The 18470-nt window shown below is 59.4% G+C and overlaps 4 protein-coding genes across 4 annotated transcripts; 2 read left to right on the forward strand and 2 right to left on the reverse strand.

Annotated features, from left to right (window-relative positions):
* Positions 1–48: 48 nt before the first annotated feature.
* On the reverse strand, positions 49–1397 carry SDRG_13934 (hypothetical protein). Its single transcript, XM_008620035.1, has one exon. It carries the CDS (start codon positions 1346–1348, stop codon positions 89–91), a length of 1260 nt encoding a protein of 419 aa, XP_008618257.1. The 5' UTR covers positions 1349–1397; the 3' UTR covers positions 49–88.
* A 1427-nt stretch (positions 1398–2824) lies between these two features.
* On the reverse strand, positions 2825–10201 carry SDRG_13935 (hypothetical protein). Its single transcript, XM_008620036.1, has 3 exons — positions 9686–10201; positions 8845–9628; positions 2825–8792 (listed from the first exon to the last, which is right to left on the reverse strand). Exons 1-3 carry the CDS (start codon positions 10186–10188, stop codon positions 2898–2900), a joined length of 7182 nt encoding a protein of 2393 aa, XP_008618258.1. The 5' UTR covers positions 10189–10201; the 3' UTR covers positions 2825–2897.
* A 1851-nt stretch (positions 10202–12052) lies between these two features.
* On the forward strand, positions 12053–13546 carry SDRG_13936 (hypothetical protein). Its single transcript, XM_008620037.1, has 4 exons — positions 12053–12614; positions 12666–12895; positions 12942–13209; positions 13257–13546. The coding sequence occupies exons 1-4, from the start codon at positions 12104–12106 to the stop codon at positions 13505–13507; spliced, it is 1260 nt and encodes a 419-aa protein (XP_008618259.1). The 5' UTR covers positions 12053–12103; the 3' UTR covers positions 13508–13546.
* A 547-nt stretch (positions 13547–14093) lies between these two features.
* SDRG_13937 (hypothetical protein) lies at positions 14094–16364 on the forward strand. Its single transcript, XM_008620038.1, has one exon. It carries the CDS (start codon positions 14099–14101, stop codon positions 16280–16282), a length of 2184 nt encoding a protein of 727 aa, XP_008618260.1. The 5' UTR covers positions 14094–14098; the 3' UTR covers positions 16283–16364.
* Positions 16365–18470: the final 2106 nt, after the last annotated feature.

Consider the following 18470-nt stretch of genomic DNA (forward strand, 5'->3'; position numbering starts at 1 on the left):
GCTCGGATCCAAAAATATACGCGCAAAATCCGGCAAAATCCGGCAAAATGAGCAAAAGAGCAAAATCAAATTCGATATTCACGAGGAATTACAACGAAAGGTACGGCTTGCGCGTGCCAGCTTCGTTGGTGCGTGGCGCAGCGACCACGTTGTTGTCGGCGTACCGGCGGCGGCCTTGCTTGGCGTCGTACCGGCGCTTGATGAGGATGCCGAGGACGATAATGACGACGCACGCGGCAATGATGATGCCGAGCGCGAGATAGCTCGTGCCAGAGTTGTCCGAGGGCAAGTCGACCTGGTCCGAGTACTCGTTGAACTTGGCCATCTTCTTCACATCGACAAAGTAGCCGCGGTCCCACATGAGCGAAAACGCCTTCTGGAAGAAGCTACCCGCGTTCGGCCCGCCCTTGAGCGCGTCCGAGCCCGACGCTGCGCAGACGCCGTCCGACTCGCCGGGCACCTTGAGCCAGAGAAAGTAGTCGATGAGGTCGTTGGCCGTGTTGTTGGTCGACGGCACGCCAACGCCCGCGTAGCGCGAGTTGCACCACTCGCCCGTGCCGGCCTTCGGGCCGCGGTAGTTGCGCGAGGTATCAATAACGCAGTGGTACGCGTTCTCGGTCAGCGCGCCAAAGCTCTCGCACATGGTCGTCATCTCGGCGTTGGTGCGGTAGTTGGACGTGCCGAGCGCGATGCCGTTGATGCGGCCCGTCGACGTAAACTGCTTGAGCGTCTCTTTGACGAGCGTCTGGTTGAACGCGGTTTCGAGCATCCAGTAGCCAACATCGATGTACATGAGCGAGTTGGTGTTCTCGGTCAAGACCGGGATCGCCTTGGCCATGTTGTCGAGGTACCCGTTCGTCTTGGCGCACTCTTCCTTGAGCGCAAGGCCGACCGCATCCGGCTCCATAATGTAGAGCACCGGGCGCTTCCCGACCAAATCGGCGAGATCCTGGACCCACTTCGCGTACGCGTCGGCGCCGCCAATCGAGTTGGAGCCGCGGTTACTCTCCTTGGCGCTGCAATCCTTGTTGGGCAGGCCGTAGACGATGATGACGGGCAGCGTGTCTTCGCCGCACTTGTTCAACAGCTTCTGCATCGACTTGTACGCGCTCTCGTCGTTGTCCGTGTACCACGACGCGACCGTCACGTTCTTGAGCGCGTTGAACGCCGCCTTGTAGTTGGGGTACTGCGACGCCGCGCTCTCGTACGTGGGCGGCGAAATGCCGCAGAGCGGGTAATCACTCTGGCCAGAGACGGCGGCGCTCAAGCAGGCCACCGCGGCCGCCATCAACTCGACGAAGCGGACCATCTTCCTCAGCAGATGCGATTTCAGATGTGTGCAACGCATAGCCGCGGGGGTGTCCGGATACCGCCTTTCCCACCAGCCAAGCGTTTCCCACGTAATCGTCAAATAGTGTAGTGAGCTTAAAGAACTGCAAACGCGAGGACGACACGGATGATGGATGGTTTTGGACATGCAAACGACGGCGCAGGAGTGCCAAAGGGAGCGCCCAATGCTTGAGATCTCGACGCAATGGCTTGCAAGCGTTGAGATGATCGAGAACACATCGCGTTCCTGAACGTTGTTACGCGCAGTGGGCAGAGACCAGCTCGACTGAACGCTTTCCATAGTAATTCCAAGCTTCGACCGAGATCCAAGCCGACGATGGAGACGCTAATTCGTGCGCATCAACTGGAATTTGTAGCTGGCGATCGACACGTTAGTTTGTGGGAATCAACCAAGTGCATTGCTCACGACTGGCGAGAAGAGAGTTCTCTCGTGCTTGGTCGCCGTGCACCCTCGGCAGTGGCCTTTCATGCGCCGTCGCAAGCCACAAAGCGCTCCGTCCATCGACTGCGAACTCGAACGTATCTTCAATCGGTATGGGCATCGAGTCGCCAGACAGCGCGAATATTCACACTATTTATGTTACATAATTTTCACACACCAACGTGGTGGGAAATGCAAGCTGGCAAGGCGGCAAGATGGATATATCGTATCCGGACAAACGTGAAAATTTGTCGCCGATCTCCTCGCACCCCATCCGGTTCGAAGCTGGCGTCACTGGCACGATACCGTAGACACCACCTCGCTATTGCCGCCAAGAGCAGCAGTCCCGCGCGCCATTTCGTCGAGCGAAGGACCGTGAGCTGCGCTGTCCACTGTTAATATAGAGCTATAGCGAATGGATCGACCATTAATTCGGACGACGGAAGACGCCAAGGGCACGCGTGAGTCGCAGAAAGCTGCCGTTGCAGCACGTGGCGTAATGGACGTGTCCCGTTGTAATGGCGTCGATTTTCACGCGATCAGTCCATTTCACACCACTATTTTACACGGTTGGAATCGCAGTTGCCGGTCGTGGCGATGTCTGTCCAACGCAATGTCCAACGCTCTTTTGCCGGCATTGCGATGGTCGTGGGAAGCATCCATTGTTTACGCTCCCAGTCCAGAGCCATCCATGCAACCATGCACCTGTGGCCCAGAAAAACACACATGTGAAAAACAGATACGCTAAAGCCACGTTTTACTCGCCTTGGGACACGGTCAAACCAGCCCCCTCGCCTATATACTTTAATGCAGATAGACTACGGGGTCCATGCCATAAAAACAGCAGTTCCCTTGAAAAATACGCGTTTTAGAATTGATGTACGTTTTTCTCCGGTGCTGCCGGATACATTATCCGGATGTGGCCCAAAGATATTTGCTTGTCAAGGGACATATCAAGACAACTGGAGGCGAGTCAAGAAATGCAAAGAGCTATGAAAGAGTTAGTGTTGGAAGACCCACCTTGGGGCTGTCGCCACACTCATGACTCGTACAGTCGGTGAAATGTAGAGTGATATTTATAGCTTTTAGCTATCTTGCAGTAAGTGCAATATGCAACTTCCAACAGTTAGTGCTTCTTGGCGTCGTTGGCGGTCGAGATGGACGCGGGCGGTTGGAGCTGGCGCACGACGGCGCCGTGCGTCGGGTGCAGAATAAGCAGTGCGAGCGCCTTGACCTGGAGGAGGTGCTTGGTGTCGTTGATGCCCATGTAGTCGAAGCAGCCGCAAATGTCCGTGTACCCGTCCTTGTAGAACCGGCCTTTGGCGCCGCCGCTCTTGGTTTGCACAAACACCTTGACGTACGCACGCGGCAGCGGCCGGTGGTTGGCAAACACTTGGAGCTTGCCGCCGTCCACGTCAAAGTCCATCTCCATCGAGTCGCAGTAGTGCGGCCGCGTCACGTCCCACTCGGGGTGCCCCGTCGGCGCAAACGTCACCATCATCTGCAGGCTCTGGAGCGCCTCGGGAATATCAACCGTCGTCGAATTCGCCGAGAGCTCCACTGCTACCGTCGCGCGCGGCTGCACGAGCGCGATCGACGACGCCTGCGCAGTCTTGGAGCCAAACGGCTCGGTCGAGAACATGACTTCCACGTCGACAGGGTACAAGAGCAGGCGGCCGGTCTTGATGCGGTGGCCCTTTTGCACCAACTCGACGCGGTCGCGGTGCACCGTCATGGTGACGCCCACGTCGTCCATGGCGACTGCGTCGAGAGCCATGCCCCGGTGCACGAGCGCATCGAGCGTCGCCAGCTGCGCCCGCACGTTGGCAAAGAGGTCGTGCCACCGGCGGTGCGGGTACGACGCGTACGTTTCGCTCGCCGCTCGCGCGCGCGGGTACGACGCCTCAGCGTCCTCACTTGGCCGGAAAAAGTCCAAGTACGCGTCCATGTAGTCGTACTGCAGCGTTGGCACCGCGTCCCGCGCGACCTTGGCAAAGCACGTGAGCGCCGTATCGACGCGGTTGAAGACGATCAGAAAGTAGGCTAGGACGAGGTAGTCGGCGTCGCCGAGCGCCGGAAGGAGCGCGAGCTTGGCGCACACGCGCTCGTAGTGCGCTTGGAGCTCCTTGTTGAGCGGCGTCTTTTGCTTCTTGGCCGACGCCATCGAGTGCACGCGACGCACAATGTAGGGCGAAAACTCGGCCAGTTCCAGACACGCCTGCAGACTCAGCGGGCCGTCGAGTACGTCGAGCGAGCCAATGCAGCTCTGAACGCCAGGACCGGCTGCATGCAGAAAGGGCACGGCGCGCTGCAAGACGTCGACAATCCCGACCTTGTCCTTGTGGTACGCAGCGTACTGAGAGACCGCCGGGCTGTAGACGAAGCGCGCGCGGAGGAGACTCGTCACCGCGTCATAGGAAGCGCGGTCGCGGAGGCGCCACGTGATGCGATCGAGGTCGAGCGTCTCGAGCTTCTTGTGCTGCCGCAAAAAGGCAACGACGTCGGCTGTCGACCCGCGGGCTGAGACGTCATGCCACGACGTCGTGTCGATGGCCTTGCGCTCGGCCATCACGACAAGCTGCGAGGCGTCCGTTGAGGCAAAGCGCACGGTCGTGTTTTGGATCGCAACGTGCGCAGGGTAGTGCGAAAACGTCCCGGGCGCCGCAAAGTAAAAGTAGTAGACGACGATCTCGTTCTCGTTGCCGCCGAGATCAAACGTCGTGCTGCGCGTGAAGAAGCCGTCGCTCTGCAGCGGAATCGCGCCGTGCGGGATCTGCAAGAGCAGCTGCACGTCCCGCAGCGGGAGCGGGCTCAAGTTGCTCACGGTCACTTGACAGCCGTACATGGTCTGCGTCACAAACTCGGCCACGGGCTTGAGCAGGCCGTTCGAGACGTTCGAGTCGGCGGGGTTGAACACGGTCTGCGTCACAATGAGGTTGGCGGCCTGCGCGGCAATCGCGTCCGGCACAACGACGTCGACTTGCTGTTGCAGGTCTTCGTAGTAGACGACGATCGGGTGCGCACCGGCCGCCGTCACACAAATGCTCGCGTCGTCGACCTGAACCTGCGCGTTGGACGACGTGGACGTGAGCGGCAGGTCCAGCACCGCCATAGCCAGCATGATTTCGGCAAAGCAGCTGTGCGCTTCCGGAAAGTAGGCCGAGACAAACGGTGCTGTCTTGGACAATCGAAGATGGCGCGCATAGTCGAGCCAGTACTTGTTCATCGCGCTCTGCTTCCATTGACCATGCGTCAAGGCAACGCTCGGTGGCAAAAGCCCGCCGCTCCGAAGCTGGCGCGCATCCGTGCCGTCGTGATACCGCGTCTCAACGTGCTTCTTGGTGCTCCCAGGCGCCTTGTAGATCTTGCGCGCAGCCACCTTTGTCGCGTCGCCATCTTTGTTGTCACCGATGTCGTCATCGCTGTCATCGTCGTCGTCGTCGTCATCGTCGCACAAGTCGTACTCCTCGTCCGAGTCGCGATGGCTCTTTTTGAACGGGGTAGCCGCCGGCGCAGCGCTGAACGACGATGCACCAAACGCACCAAACGTCGGGGCGCTCGAGGCCGGTTTATCAGTAGCAAACCCCGAGGTGGGGGCCGCGCTGCCAAACGCAAATTCCGCCGACGACGCTGCAAAGCCAAAAGGACTCGCAGCCATCGCGGGTCGCGCAGGAGTAGTCGTGGTGGCACCAAAGGCAAAAGGCGATGACGTGGGCGCGTAGGCCGGCGACGTGGGGGAGTACGCAGGCGACGTGGGGGAGTACGCAGGCGACGTTGGCGAATACTGAGGTACCGCACAACTTTCGCGCAGCTTACCTGACAGAACCAAGCCCTCGTCTTCAAACGTGACGCGCGAATCGTCGGCGTCGGCGTCGGCGTCGAGTAAAACAGCGTCGTCGTCGTTCTTGGCGACAAGAACGTGCTCAAAGAGTGCCGGGAGCTTGAGCGTCGTCGCGTCGTCGTAGTAGCTCTCGATGAGCCGCTCGACATGGTCGCAAATGCCGTCGGCTGTCGGCAGCGCCTCGGCCAGCAGCAGCAGTTCAATCAACGTCAGTCGTTCCAGTTGCACGTGCGACGCCGCGATCGCCGCCAGTACATCGATGTGACCAAGAACGTAATGGTCGACAAACGACTTGACGAGCTTGGCCTCAAGGTGCGGCGCGACAACGGCGAGGAAGAAGCTCCGGTCCTTCTTGAACAAGAAGACGTTCAACTCGCCCGATGCATTCGCGCTGTAGAGCGCCGCCTTCTGCTTCGTATCGTAGCTACCCCACGCCTTGAGAAAGGCGTTCAAGAGCACACTGCGCGATGTGAGGGCGTCAAGAAGGCTGAACGCGTGCTCGATCGAGTCGTAGACCTCAACTTTGGTCGCCGACGTGCGCGCCAGACGCAGGGTTTCGCCCGGCGAGAGGCATTTGTGGCCGCGGTACTGCAGGTAGTGCACTCCTGGCTCCGTCCCGAGGGCCTCGGCGCTCGAGAGACGCGTGTCGCGCAGCGGCACCTTCCCGCGCGGCTCCGTACGTGGTCCGACGTCCAGATTCGTATGGCGCGACGCCGTGACCTCGCCGTCAATCGCGACAACTGCAACCTCGTACACGCCAGAGAGCGTCTGGACATCGAGCAATGCGACAGCAGCACCCGCATCGTCCACGGCGACGTTGAAGAAGACGACGGAACCGTCTGCGAGAAACGACGTGTTGGCGCGCCGCGATTCCCCAAAAGAAGAACTGGGCAAACAACGTCCCATCATACGACGCATGGCTGACTTGGCGAGCCTCGATTGAGCGGCGTACCCTTCACCTTGACTCGTCTCGGCGAGGTTGCCGCTCGACGTCTCCTCGACAGCGTACGGGTGGAGCAGCAGCGACGGGTGCGGCAAGGCCGAGCCTTGCAGGAGCGCCGAGTGTGGGTGTGCGCTCACGTACGCCCGGCGGCTCAGCACGTACGCGTACTCGTCGCTAATGCGCTTGCTGGCAAAGTACGTCGACGACGGGTACGACGAGTTGTGTTCGACACTGGCGCTCGCCCGGGACGTAATGTCGAGGTAGCTGTCGCTCGCAAAGCCACCGTCGTCCAGAAAACGCTTGCACACAATGTGGACACGCGTCGCCGGCGTCGCATTGCCCAGCTGCACACGGATCGCATCCGGCGTCGACGCGACGGACGCAATGACCACCGGGCGATTCGGGATGGATGTCCCAATGATCGTGTCGTTGCCGTGAAGCAGGTACCGCGTGTGCGTCTTGGACGGCGGCAAGAGCTCTTTCTCCAGGATGCGCACCTTGTAGCAAGCCCCAAACGGCTTGAGCGTCACTCGGTACCAGCCAGCAACGGCCGCCGTAAGCGCCAAGCAGCCGTCGTCTTGGACAACGACAGCGCACGCGTCCGGCGCGGGCACCGACGTATACGTCGTGTTGTGGCTCGTGTGCGTCTGCGTGAGCGCAATCCAGCCGCGCTCGACCCACGAGCGCAGCGTCGCTTGGATGTTACTCGGCACCGGCAGTACGACAACGTCGTTGACGGCGGCGTGGAGCGTCGGAGCGTTCGGCGCCGAGACGAACCGGCTCCAGCTCGAGTGGTCGGCCAGGCCCGGAAGGGTCCACGTCCAGTACCCGCCTGTCGCCGACGTCACTTGAATCGACTTGATGTCGTCCAGGGGTCCGAGATGCACTTCGCCATGCTCGTTCGAGACGGCTGCGCGCTCAACTTGCTCGGCGAGCGCCAAGTGGTGGAAGCGAACCGCCAACGACGCTTTCGCTACCGGCTCGCCGTTGTGTCCGAGTACGAGCAGCACAAACGCCTTCTCAATCGTCTTGAGGTGCACACCAAAAAGCTGGCCGTCGTGGCCCGTACTTGTGTGGAGGCTAAACTGCTGTACATGTTCGACATGACGCAGCGTTGTCGCCCGCTTCGACGATGATCCAGACGCCGAGGCCACGTCCCCCGACAACTTGATTTGGAGCGAGATAGCGTCACTTGGAATCTCAATCACGCGCGCGAGGTCGCGCGTGTCGCTCAAGCGTGCGAGGTTCCGGAGCTCCTTGCGGTTGACCGTCCCTGCCCGGCTCGTTGTCTCCATTGTCAAGACGGTGTTTTGGAGCAAACTCGTGGGCGCAAGCGCGCCGTTGACGTACAAGGCGCCACGAACGAGCACAGTCGCTCGGAAGCCGGGCACGAGCTGCTCGGCGTCGATCGCAATCTTGGCCTCGAGGGCGTACGCCTCCTCGCAATACGCAAAATCGCCCAGCACGCCGAAGTCCTCGACGCCGACAACCACCGGGTACTTGGTCGAAATCGAGGTCGTCTCGTCGAGCGCGGCGTAATAGGGCACCGTGGCCACACCGTCGACCGCAGCAAATGTCTTGACGATCGCTCGGTTGACCGGGTCGGGCAGCGCCACGACAAAGTCCCGCAGCGGCGCATGGGCTTCGTCAAACGCGCGAAAGTCGTGGCCAGCGACCGTACACTGTTGTACAAAATGCAAATGGCCCTTCCGAATGACCGCGCGGCACGCCGCATCGGCACCCACGACTTCGACGACAAAGACGCCGCGGCGAATCGCGTCCAGCGACGGGAACGCAATGCGGTGCGCCGTGCGCACGTGGCTCGGAACGTTCTCGAACGCGACCGTAAACTCTTCGTTGGGCAAGAGCCCGTCGAGCGAGATGTTGCTCTTGATGGCTTCGAACGTCCGGCGCAGCCCGTCGGCCACGTTGAGTTGGAAGAGCTGCACCGTGATGGACGCCGTGTTCTTGACGTGCAGCAGCAGCGAGACGGGCGCGTCCGGGGCAAACGTATCCGGGTTGGACGCAGCAAAACGCACCTCGGACGACTCGAAGACGTCGTGCTCGACGCCCGAATCGACCAAGTACGCTTCGTACTCGGCCCGCGACCCTTTACCCGAGCTCAGCATCGCCACCGCGAGCTGCGTTTGGAGAAACATTGGCTCGAGGTACGGCTCAAAGTCGCTCGCTTCCGCACCAGCCGGCAGCAAGTGCGTCAGAAAACCCTTGATGAGGCGCTACAGCACGGCGATGAGATATATGAAATGTGCGAGGATTGATGGGCACTACCTCGTCACTCTCGGCCGTGATTGCATCAAAGCCGAGGGTCGCGCACATGTCGTGCAGCTGGATCCGCCCTTGGCCCGCGCCACCACGAAAGACTTGCGTCGTGTACGCGTCAAAGATGACGACTTCGTGGACCTCGGCGGCCTTGAGAAAGCTCTCGTTGACATACGAAGCGACGCGCGGGATCGAAATATAGTCGAGGAAGAGGCTTCCATTGTCGGTCGGCGCGTGCTCGATCGCGCAGAGCCATTGGTGTAAAAGCACGAAACGCAGGGGATTGACCGAGAGACCAAGGCGCTGGAGCGACGCCAGCGCCGCTTGCACGTACGGCACGATGTCCGTCTTGGCCGTGAACGAGCTGCGAAGCGCGGCCAAGTAGCGCAGCGCAAACGAGGTGCTCTGCGCGAGCGCGTCGTGATGGGCTTCCCAGAGCGCATCGAGCTGGGGCGTCGAGAACGAGGCAAGGTCGGTCGCGATCGCCTCGTCGGAAAACGCCGCTGCTTGGAGACTCGCACCGACCGCGGTGATGTACTCGGGAAAGTCGGTCCATTCGAGCTGGTGGTGCTTGAGCATCGTGCGGATGACGCACTGCTTCTCTTGGTCGGAAAAGCCAACGCTGTCGTCGCCCCGGACGAGTCCGCGGAAGATGATCTCGCGCGTGAGCGCACTCATGTTGCTCAGCGTGAAGACGCCGTTGCCGTCCAGCTCGAGGTCGCCCGTGTACGTCTGTGTCATGTGCTGCTTGAGACCGCGGAGCTTGGTCATGATGACCTCTTGCACGTCGAATCTACCAAAGCAAGCCAATGCCATGAGCATCGATAAGGAAGCGAGAAATGCGACGTACGCGATGGCGCTCGACGGGCCGTCATTCTTGTCCTTGGTCGCAATCGCAACCGCGTCCGGCGCCGTCGCATGAAAGTTGAGGTAGAGAGTCTCCGTGATGTACGCATACGCGCGGTCGTCGTCGTGCTCGAGGAGGAGCAGGTGCAGACGATGCCGAAGCCGCGTCGCGCGGTGCGGGCACGCCTTGTCATCGAGGAACTTGGCGGCCGCGAGCACCGCGTCGACCTCCTTCTCGTCGAGGGCTGCTACCGCCATGCGATGGAGCCGGAGGATCGCCTCAAAGTACCGCCGGTCCGTCGAGGTAGCCGACATGGCCTCAAGCACGGCTTCCTTGGCTTCCGCGAGGAGGAGCGCTTCCTCGACGCTCGCATCCCGCGACTCGCGCTCCTCGTCCGTCAAGTCCTTCATGCGCGCGGGGTCCTCGGGCGCTGGCATGGCGCTCTGCTGCTGCCGCGGGGCCTTGCCCCCTGTGCTCTTCCGCGCTGTTTGCTTCGTCCGCGCCATGAGCAAGATCGCGCAAAAGTGAAAATGAGCCACAAGGGTTTATCCGGATACACCATCTTGCCGCCGGATTGTGGACACGGGAAAGGGATCTTGCAGAGTGCAGGTCGCGCTCGCAGCACCCACATGCCATGCGCGAGCGTAGCGATTGCATGTGCCATCGATGCGCGCAGCGCTAACCCTGAGTTTAGCGTGTGCACTTGCGATAGTGCACGGCAGTGTGGTAGGATACTGCGCGCGATAGCGCAATGTACGAGCGTAGCGAGTGCATTTGGTATCGTTGGGGCCTGCGCGATAGCGCGTGACCTCAATACGACGCATGGTGTTAGATCAATGAGTTTGTTCGCGATGTTAGAATCGTATCTGGATGTTACGGTTGCCTTGCAGGTTTCTATCGCAATCCGCGCGTCAAGCACAGAATAGGAGACTCGGCCATGGAGAGGCCGAGCGTGTCGGGGCGCAGCGCGTGCGGTAGTCGCAGCAGCGCCATGCTGCGAGCGCAGCGGCAGTAGCGACTGCGTTCGATGTGACCAAGGACCTAAAGCGGAAAATCGACGCGGGGCAGAGGCGACGGCAGCGAACTAATGCGGCGACCGCGCCCGCCACTGCGCCTCCAGGCGAAGCGCGCGCGTCGAGCGGCCGCGCCCGTCACAGTAGAATCGCTGGGCCTGCAAATCCGAGAAGCGATCCTTTAAACCACCTCATGAACGTTATCCATCCTGCAATGTTGATCAAGCTGCTGTGGCCTCTATGCACGAAGCGTCTGCTATGCAGTATTGGACCCGAGTGCCGAAACGATGCGAAGGTTGAAGCGGCTAAGAAAGAGCCCTTCCTGGCGACGGAGGTCGCGTCCGTCGCACGCGTCCGTCACACATTCGCCATGTGAATGCGTGTTTGCAGTAAGGAGGTGCGTTGGACGTGCATAGTACACGAGCCCGTAAGGGTGGAAGGCATCCACACTGCCCAAGCTACGACACAGACATACCGCTAGGTTGCACGCGGCCCCGACACCAAACTGAAATCAAAAAGCGCGCCAGGACCTGTGCAAACCTTCTCCACGAATCAAACCGCTATGCATGTTTCACAGAAAGACCTCTAGATGGCCCACCAGCACTATGCCCCACCTCGACCACAAAGACCAACCACACCCTGCCCCAAGAAAACACGAGGTTTGGGGCAGGGTACGTTGAACTTCAATGCACATGATCCCGTCCACCGAATCCAAACTACCTCACACGCAGTACACGATCCCTCCGCTAGATTGCACGCTACCCCAATGCAAAACCTCAACCAAAGAGCTCGACCAAAACCTGCCCCAAGAAAACACGAGGTTAACCCTAGTATAATACATTACTTGGAGACAGGTTCTGCTGCTGAGCGACGTGGAAGTCTGCTCGGCCAAGCCGGCATGGGTCAACGGTAGTCAGCGTGCAACAAGCTTCTCCCGTGGGCTGCGCAAGAGTTGGGTGCTCAATCCTTGGCACAGCGTCGTTCCTGCAGCCACCGGGTACGATTATGAAGCTTAAAGGTCTCGAACGACCACCGTCATAGCGGCAACGAAGGCGCCTCGTTATGCTCAAGCCTTGGGTGTCGCCAACACATATCGTGTCGAGAATGAGTCGAGATGTCTGAGGGATGTCTGAGGTACTACTAGTTGTAGGCTGTGATATAAAACAGGTGCAATTGCGCCGACTTGCGTTGCAGCGGGGCTAGGGCTCAAGGACTGTGCTCGCCTCTCTTTCGATGCTTGTATCGCAAGTCGACAATCCTTTGAACCGCTTGCTTCTGGTCTCTCGTAGCAAGTCGAGATGATGCGAACGAACATCAGCAGCTCCACCTGGCATTTCAGCCAATGGGAGAGTCGTATTTTAAACCAGCCAATCCACAACGCGCTGCGCCCGAGTATTTGGACGGGCGGATGTCGGCGGTCTGCGTGTGGTGCAAGATCGAGCCGCGGGCGATCGTCTGCGACGAGTGCTTCAAGCCGGCGTACATTGATGTCATGGAGCTCTGCTACACGTGCAATGGTCTATGGCACCGGCGAGGCGCGTCACTGAACCACCGTTGGCGTGAGCTTCCAGCGCCCATGCAGCCCGCCAGTGCGCCGACAGAGCTCTCAATGGGCCACAGCAGTGGCGCCGCACCGCCGACGCAAAGCAGCGTGCTTCGGCAAGCCGCCGAAGTGATCGAGCTCTTCGACGATATCGAGGTTGAAGGCAGTGAGAAGGCGCAGCTCGACGCCATGTGCCTGGTCGAAGATGCGGTGCAGTGCACGGCCCACGCCAGTTGCACGGACAAACACTGCGTGTCGGCAGTGACGCACTTGCAGCACGACGCGCCGTGCTCGCCGGTTTGCTCGGCGCTCGGCGACCTCTTCCTCCACCTGGAGGTGTGCCGCAAGAGCAACAACTGCTACCGCTGCCTCTACGGTGCGCCCTCGCTTGACGCGTACCTGTTGTCATAGTACATTCTCTGTTTAGTCAAGCAGCGCAAGCTTTTGAACCAAGCCATGCTGTATTACCACTGGAGCCAAGGCCCACCCAGCGATATGCGCGTTCTGTCCAAGAAGACGTTCACGACCGACATGCGCCTCCGGTTCGTCGAGGCGTGTCTGCAATTGCGTTCGGTGCAAGTGCGCTTGGCCAAGATCCAAGCGCCGGTTTTCGAGGCGCCGTCGCTCACGCTGCACTACAGCACGCGACTGCCCGGGGTACTCACTTCCTGCAACACGAATCGTCGTCATCGTCGCCTGCTAGCTACAAGAGCTCCAACTCGCAACCGCCAACGACCTCCTCTCGCAATACATTGGCGAAACCATCGAGCGACCAATCTCGTGGTGGCGCGAGAGCGTGCTCGCATGTGTTGGGATCACCGACACACCTGACGCACCGGCGTTCGCGGCGCATCTCGCCCACGTCGCCAGGGGCTTTGTCTGTGACGAGCCCACTTGCGCGCTTGTGATGAGCCACAAGAACCACCAGCGGCAGTGCGCGAGCAAGCGTATTTGCATCTATTGCCACCTCGGTACGCATTCTCTCGGGCTTCTCAGTGTGATTGAATGGATGTTGCAGTCACGGTGCTCGAGCAAAAGCACAAGTGGTACACCACGCGCACCAACGTCGTGAACGCGACCGCAGCACTGAAGAAGGCGATGACGACCGCAGGATCCATGGCGCTGTTGCAGACGCTCGAGCAAACGTACAAGGCCGCCAAGAAGGTGCAGCAGATCGAGCGCGAGCGCCTCGACCTCCTGATTCAGATGCTCTTCCGCTTAACGCAGCCCCACACGCCGATCGACTTGGGCCTTGAGACGTTCCAGTAGCTAATCACGATAGCATTGTGTATGTGTGTCTTGATCCCATGGGCGTCACGCTTCAAGCGTGGCGGGCTCTCGGCACGAAAGAACTGGCGCCGCAGCTGCAGCTAGTACTGCTGCGTTGAGATCATCCGACATCCAACGGGCCCAAGAGCCGTGCGCATCGCTGACCCTTGGCCCATCCACACACTTGTGATTCCGACCGTGGCATCGTCTGTCGCGTCGTCGCTGGCACGTCTGGGCACATACATGTACCTGCACCTGCTGCTACATGGGACATCCTGACGTTGCCTCTGGCAATAGAAATAGGATACGCGGTGCCGCCGCCGCCCTCGCTCCCTCAAATTGCAAGCAGCAGCACAGTGCATCGGTGGGGCGACAGAGGCGCCCGAGCTTCACAACCCGTCACAACCATGCGTGGGGCTTGGCTTCCTAGAAAGTTCAACGATCCGATTCCACCAAGTATGTATTGTCAGAGGTTTAAAACAGCACATATTGTATTGCAATGCGTTTCGAACACTATGTAGAATGCATATCTATTGGTTTTCACAGGTTGTCACGGCGAACGGCAATCTGGCCAGTCTCGAATATACCAGCATGCAGGTCAAGACGCAGCTCATGCAAGCACCGTCCAGCAGCCATCGGCTCGACGTCGATGGCGGCGACGAGTGGGCGTTCGTGGTCGTCTTCCCCAACAAGGATCCGGCGCACATCAAGAAGCTGCTCGTGCGGCTGCAGAAGGCCGGCCTTGAGCTCAAGCTCTTCTACTCCAAGACGACGACGCCGGACGGCGTGCCAACCATGATCTTTTGCAAGGTCCGCGCCAAGCTCAAGGCGCTCGAGGCCGAGGCCGCGCGAATCAACCTCCCGATGCTCATGGACGAGACCAAGCTCGCGGCGCTCGCGAAGCGTGGCATCCAGCACGACGACGGGAGCTGGAGCTCGTTTGAGATTGGCGACGCGATCACCCTCTCGCGCGACCGCCTCACGCCATACGAGTACATTTACATGAAGTACGACGTCAAGTACGACGAGGTCCGGGACTTGTATGCAAAGACGCCGGCGGGCGGCGTCTTCTCGAGCGTCCAGCGCATGGAGCTCATCGAAAGCATGATCACGAACGTCGCGCACTTTGACGTTGATAAGCTCAAGGCGGACGGTGAGATCCTCGACTGCTTCCCGCTGCACAGCGACGACGAGCTCCGCGCGCTCCAGCGCAAGTGGGTCGCGTGGGACTACATGCCGTGGAGCCAGCCGATCCACGATGTGAAAAACTACTTTGGCACCAAAGTCGCGCTCTACTTTGCGTACCTCGGGTACTACACGTCGTTCCTCTTCGTCTCGGGCGTCGTCGGACTCGGCGTCTTCTGCCTCGACATGGGGCTGCGCCAGCGCTACGAGGCGACGGCATCGGACGCAAGTGCGAGTGCCAACTACGTGGTCCAAGTCTACACGGTCCCGGCGTTCGGCGTCTTTATGGCGGTCTGGGCGACGCTCTTCCTCGAGGGCTGGAAACGCCGAAGCGCCGTCTACGCGATGCATTGGGGCACGACGCACCACAGCGAAGCCGAGCAGCCGCGGCCGCAGTTCAAAGGCGACCTCGCCAAATCGCCCATCAACGGCGCCGACATCAAGTTCTTCCACGAAACCGAGCGCCTCAAGCGGCGCGTGCTGAGCTGGCTCGTGCTCTTTGGCCTCATTGGCGTCGTCTTGGTCCTCACGGGCCTCATCTTTTATCTGCGCTACTACCTCGTGCACTTGAACCCCGACATCTTTGTCGTCCATGTGCACGGCCGGGACGTGCGTCTTGGCGGTGCGCTGGCCTCGACGGTCAACTTGCTCCAGATCTTCATCATGTACCGCATTTACGACGGCCTGAGTCTGCGCATGAACGACTACGAGAACCACGCGACCGAGTCGAGCTACGAAGCCAACTACATTTTGAAAGCCATCATCTTCCACTTTGTGAACGCATACGCGGCGCTCATCTACGTCGCGAGTGTCAAGGAGCATGTCGGCGACCAGTGCATTGACGGCGACTGCTTCAACGAACTGCGCTACTCGCTCATCGTGATCTACGGGTCGCAGATCGTCATTGGCAACATCAAGGAAATTCTGGTCCCGCGCTTCTGGGCGTGGCTCGCCAAGCGCAAGCAGCAAACCGGCAACGTGGCAGCGCTGAGTCCGGCCGAGCGCCAATTCTTCAAGTCGCACTATGGCTGGAAGGGCACGTTCGACGACTTTCTCGAGATGATCCTCCAGTTTGGCTACTCGACGTTCTTTGTCGTCTCGTTCCCCCTCACGCCGCTTCTCTCGTTCATCAACAATGTGATTGAGATCCGCATCGATGGCTATCGGCTCACGGCCGACTGCCGCCGCCCGCGCCCGCGCAGCGCCGCCAGCATTGGTCTCTGGGTCGAGGTCCTCGAGGTCTTTGTGACGATCGCGATTGTGACCAACGCGTGGGTCATCTTTTATACGCACAAGTACGGCAACGAGCTCATCGAGTACCTCGAGCAGCAGGATATGGACGTGCCACTGCTGGACCTCGGCTTGTTTGTCGGCTTTGTCACGGTCGTGCTGCTCTTCCGCGCGCTTGTCGCGGCTTGCATCGACGACGTGCCGGCGTACGTCACGCGGCAGCTCGCGCGTCAAGCGTTCTTGACGTCCATGGTCCTGCACCGTGTCAAGCCAGACGACGACGAAGCGTACACTGTGGCCGACGACCGCATTGCCGCCGGCATGAAGATTGCACCCACCGACGACGACCCGCCATTTTGAGTTTTGTAGTGTTTGCAATGGCTTTCTAATGTATCGATTTTGCTCGTCGCGTGCAACGACGAAGAAGACGAGATGACCATCCAGTTTCGTGTCAAACGTCATAATTGGAACAAGTAAACGGCTCCAAGGGAAACCATACCGGTCACGTTGCGCCGTTTGACGAGGAGATCGGCCGCTTGGCCCGAATGGCATCCACAGACCACTGCACAGTTGGCTTCAGGTTCATTGTCGCCTTTGTCGTCGTCTTCCAAGTCACTGCCTTTGTCGCCCCCACAAGCGTCCTTGATGGGTCGTTCGACCTCCTCTGCGTCAGATCGCTGGACTTCCTCAAGCTTGCGCTTGCAAGCCGCGGGCTCGACCTTGCAGGGCCCGGGCCCTTACAGGCAAATCGGAATTGGCTGCTCGCGCGGTCCGGATAGGCTATCCGTAGCATCAGGCCAATCGCTGCGATGGATTGTGGCACGAAGCGCATTCATTGGCTCGTGTACCTGAAGATTGTGGGCACAGAATGAACCTGAATTCTGAATCTGAAAGATGTGTTTTGCTGCCGAAAACAATCTCAACGCAGCATTATCTTCCTTCCTCTTGGCGCAACTGATTGGCGCCAAAGCATCAAGGCAAGGTATCCCTTCTGATTGCATCTCACTGACTCGGCATTTACGACAGTCTACTAGGACTGTTCGGCTCACCGCGTCGAGATACGAAGCCAAGTGCTAGCGCGAGAAGCATAGAGCTGTCATGTTAGCTCGTCGACGGCGTCGTCGTTGTTGTCCGTGGTTAGTTTCTCGACCAAGCTCATTGGCTGCATGCGGCACGAGGTCGGTTGGACATCCGCCGACGTTTGATCATGCGTAACCTTACGAGCACCTGAACTCAATTGAGTTTATGTCCTCTTAGTATCCTAGACTGCCCACCACGTTTGGCACGTGAGCTTGTGCATGATCACGTGGTCGAGCAACGCCAATGGGATAGATCGAGAACTTGCGAAAGGCGACAGGTCTTAACATGGTTCACAACGTCCATGCAATGAGGAAGCAGGCGCGTGCTCTCTGAACTAAAGCCACGGCAACGCGAAGGAGATGCTGGCTGCTGGATCGTTCAGTCGGGACGCGCCACTCTCTCTGCGAGCCTCGCTTACCAAAGAGCAAAGTTGCGTCTGCGATGTGTGCTAGGCAACGGTGATGACGACGACGAGCGACCAAGATACTTCAGTATTGGTCAAGTACTGTTTGTAACCAGATCGATACGACGCCGTGGCAAAGCGACGTCGCAGTCGCACACGGGATGCGCCAGGGACGTGCTGGAACCGAGACGACAAGTGAACGGGCGCCCAAACAACTCGTACGCCGAGGGATCGACTGCACGTGATAGTAGTAGAAATCGATAAAGAGCACGGCGTGCCCAAAGGATCGCTGTGGAACGTCGTTGACGAGCGTCTGCCAAAGAAGATACAAGGAGCTTGGCCGATTCATGGCACCAGTGCAGCCCTCTTCAGCGAAGCCTACGACGCAGCCCGCATGAGATGCATGAACAATCACGATGGTCGATGCACGAGAAGGTCGTCGCGGTCCTTGGGTGCTCGCCAGGAGGGCATCATATGCTCTCCTGGCGGCTCAGAGATCTGCAAAGTTGTCCAGTCCGTACGTCTGAAACTGTACGTCTGTGTCCGTCCGTTGCTTCCGAATGCAGTTGCGCCGCAGTGCAGACCCAAGATCTCACTTGAAGACGCCGCGCAACAACACCTCGAAGTAAGACTCGGTCTGGCCAAGCCGGTATGCCACATTTAGCAAGTATGAGAGCGCGCACCGCAGCGTACGATGCTTGAGCAAGAAGACATTTTTGAAGGATGGCCTTGGCGCTGTCTGCGAAGCGATCCTTGATGACATGATGGCGCTTGTGGTCGAAGATGATGTGGCTGTCTCTACAGTGCACTGATGAGCGTCGGTCGCCGTGCCTGCAATGACGATGGAACATATTGGCCGACCAGCTTGGTGACCTCGTAGCATGTCGTCTAGTACGAGTACGATGGAGCTCTACCACGGGCATTCGTGCTTTGACTTTACTGCCGTCGGTGCTGCCATATCGTGGTCTGCCAGTAGAGCATTGCAAGCTTCTTGCTATGGCCCTCGACCGCGTGGCCAATGTCCTTGGCAGTCCATGCCTTTGACGTGTGCCGTGGCATTGTGTG

The sequence above is a fragment of the Saprolegnia diclina genome (genome assembly GCF_000281045.1).
Source record: "Saprolegnia diclina VS20 unplaced genomic scaffold supercont1.64, whole genome shotgun sequence".
NCBI lineage: Eukaryota > Oomycota > Saprolegniomycetes > Saprolegniales > Saprolegniaceae > Saprolegnia > Saprolegnia diclina.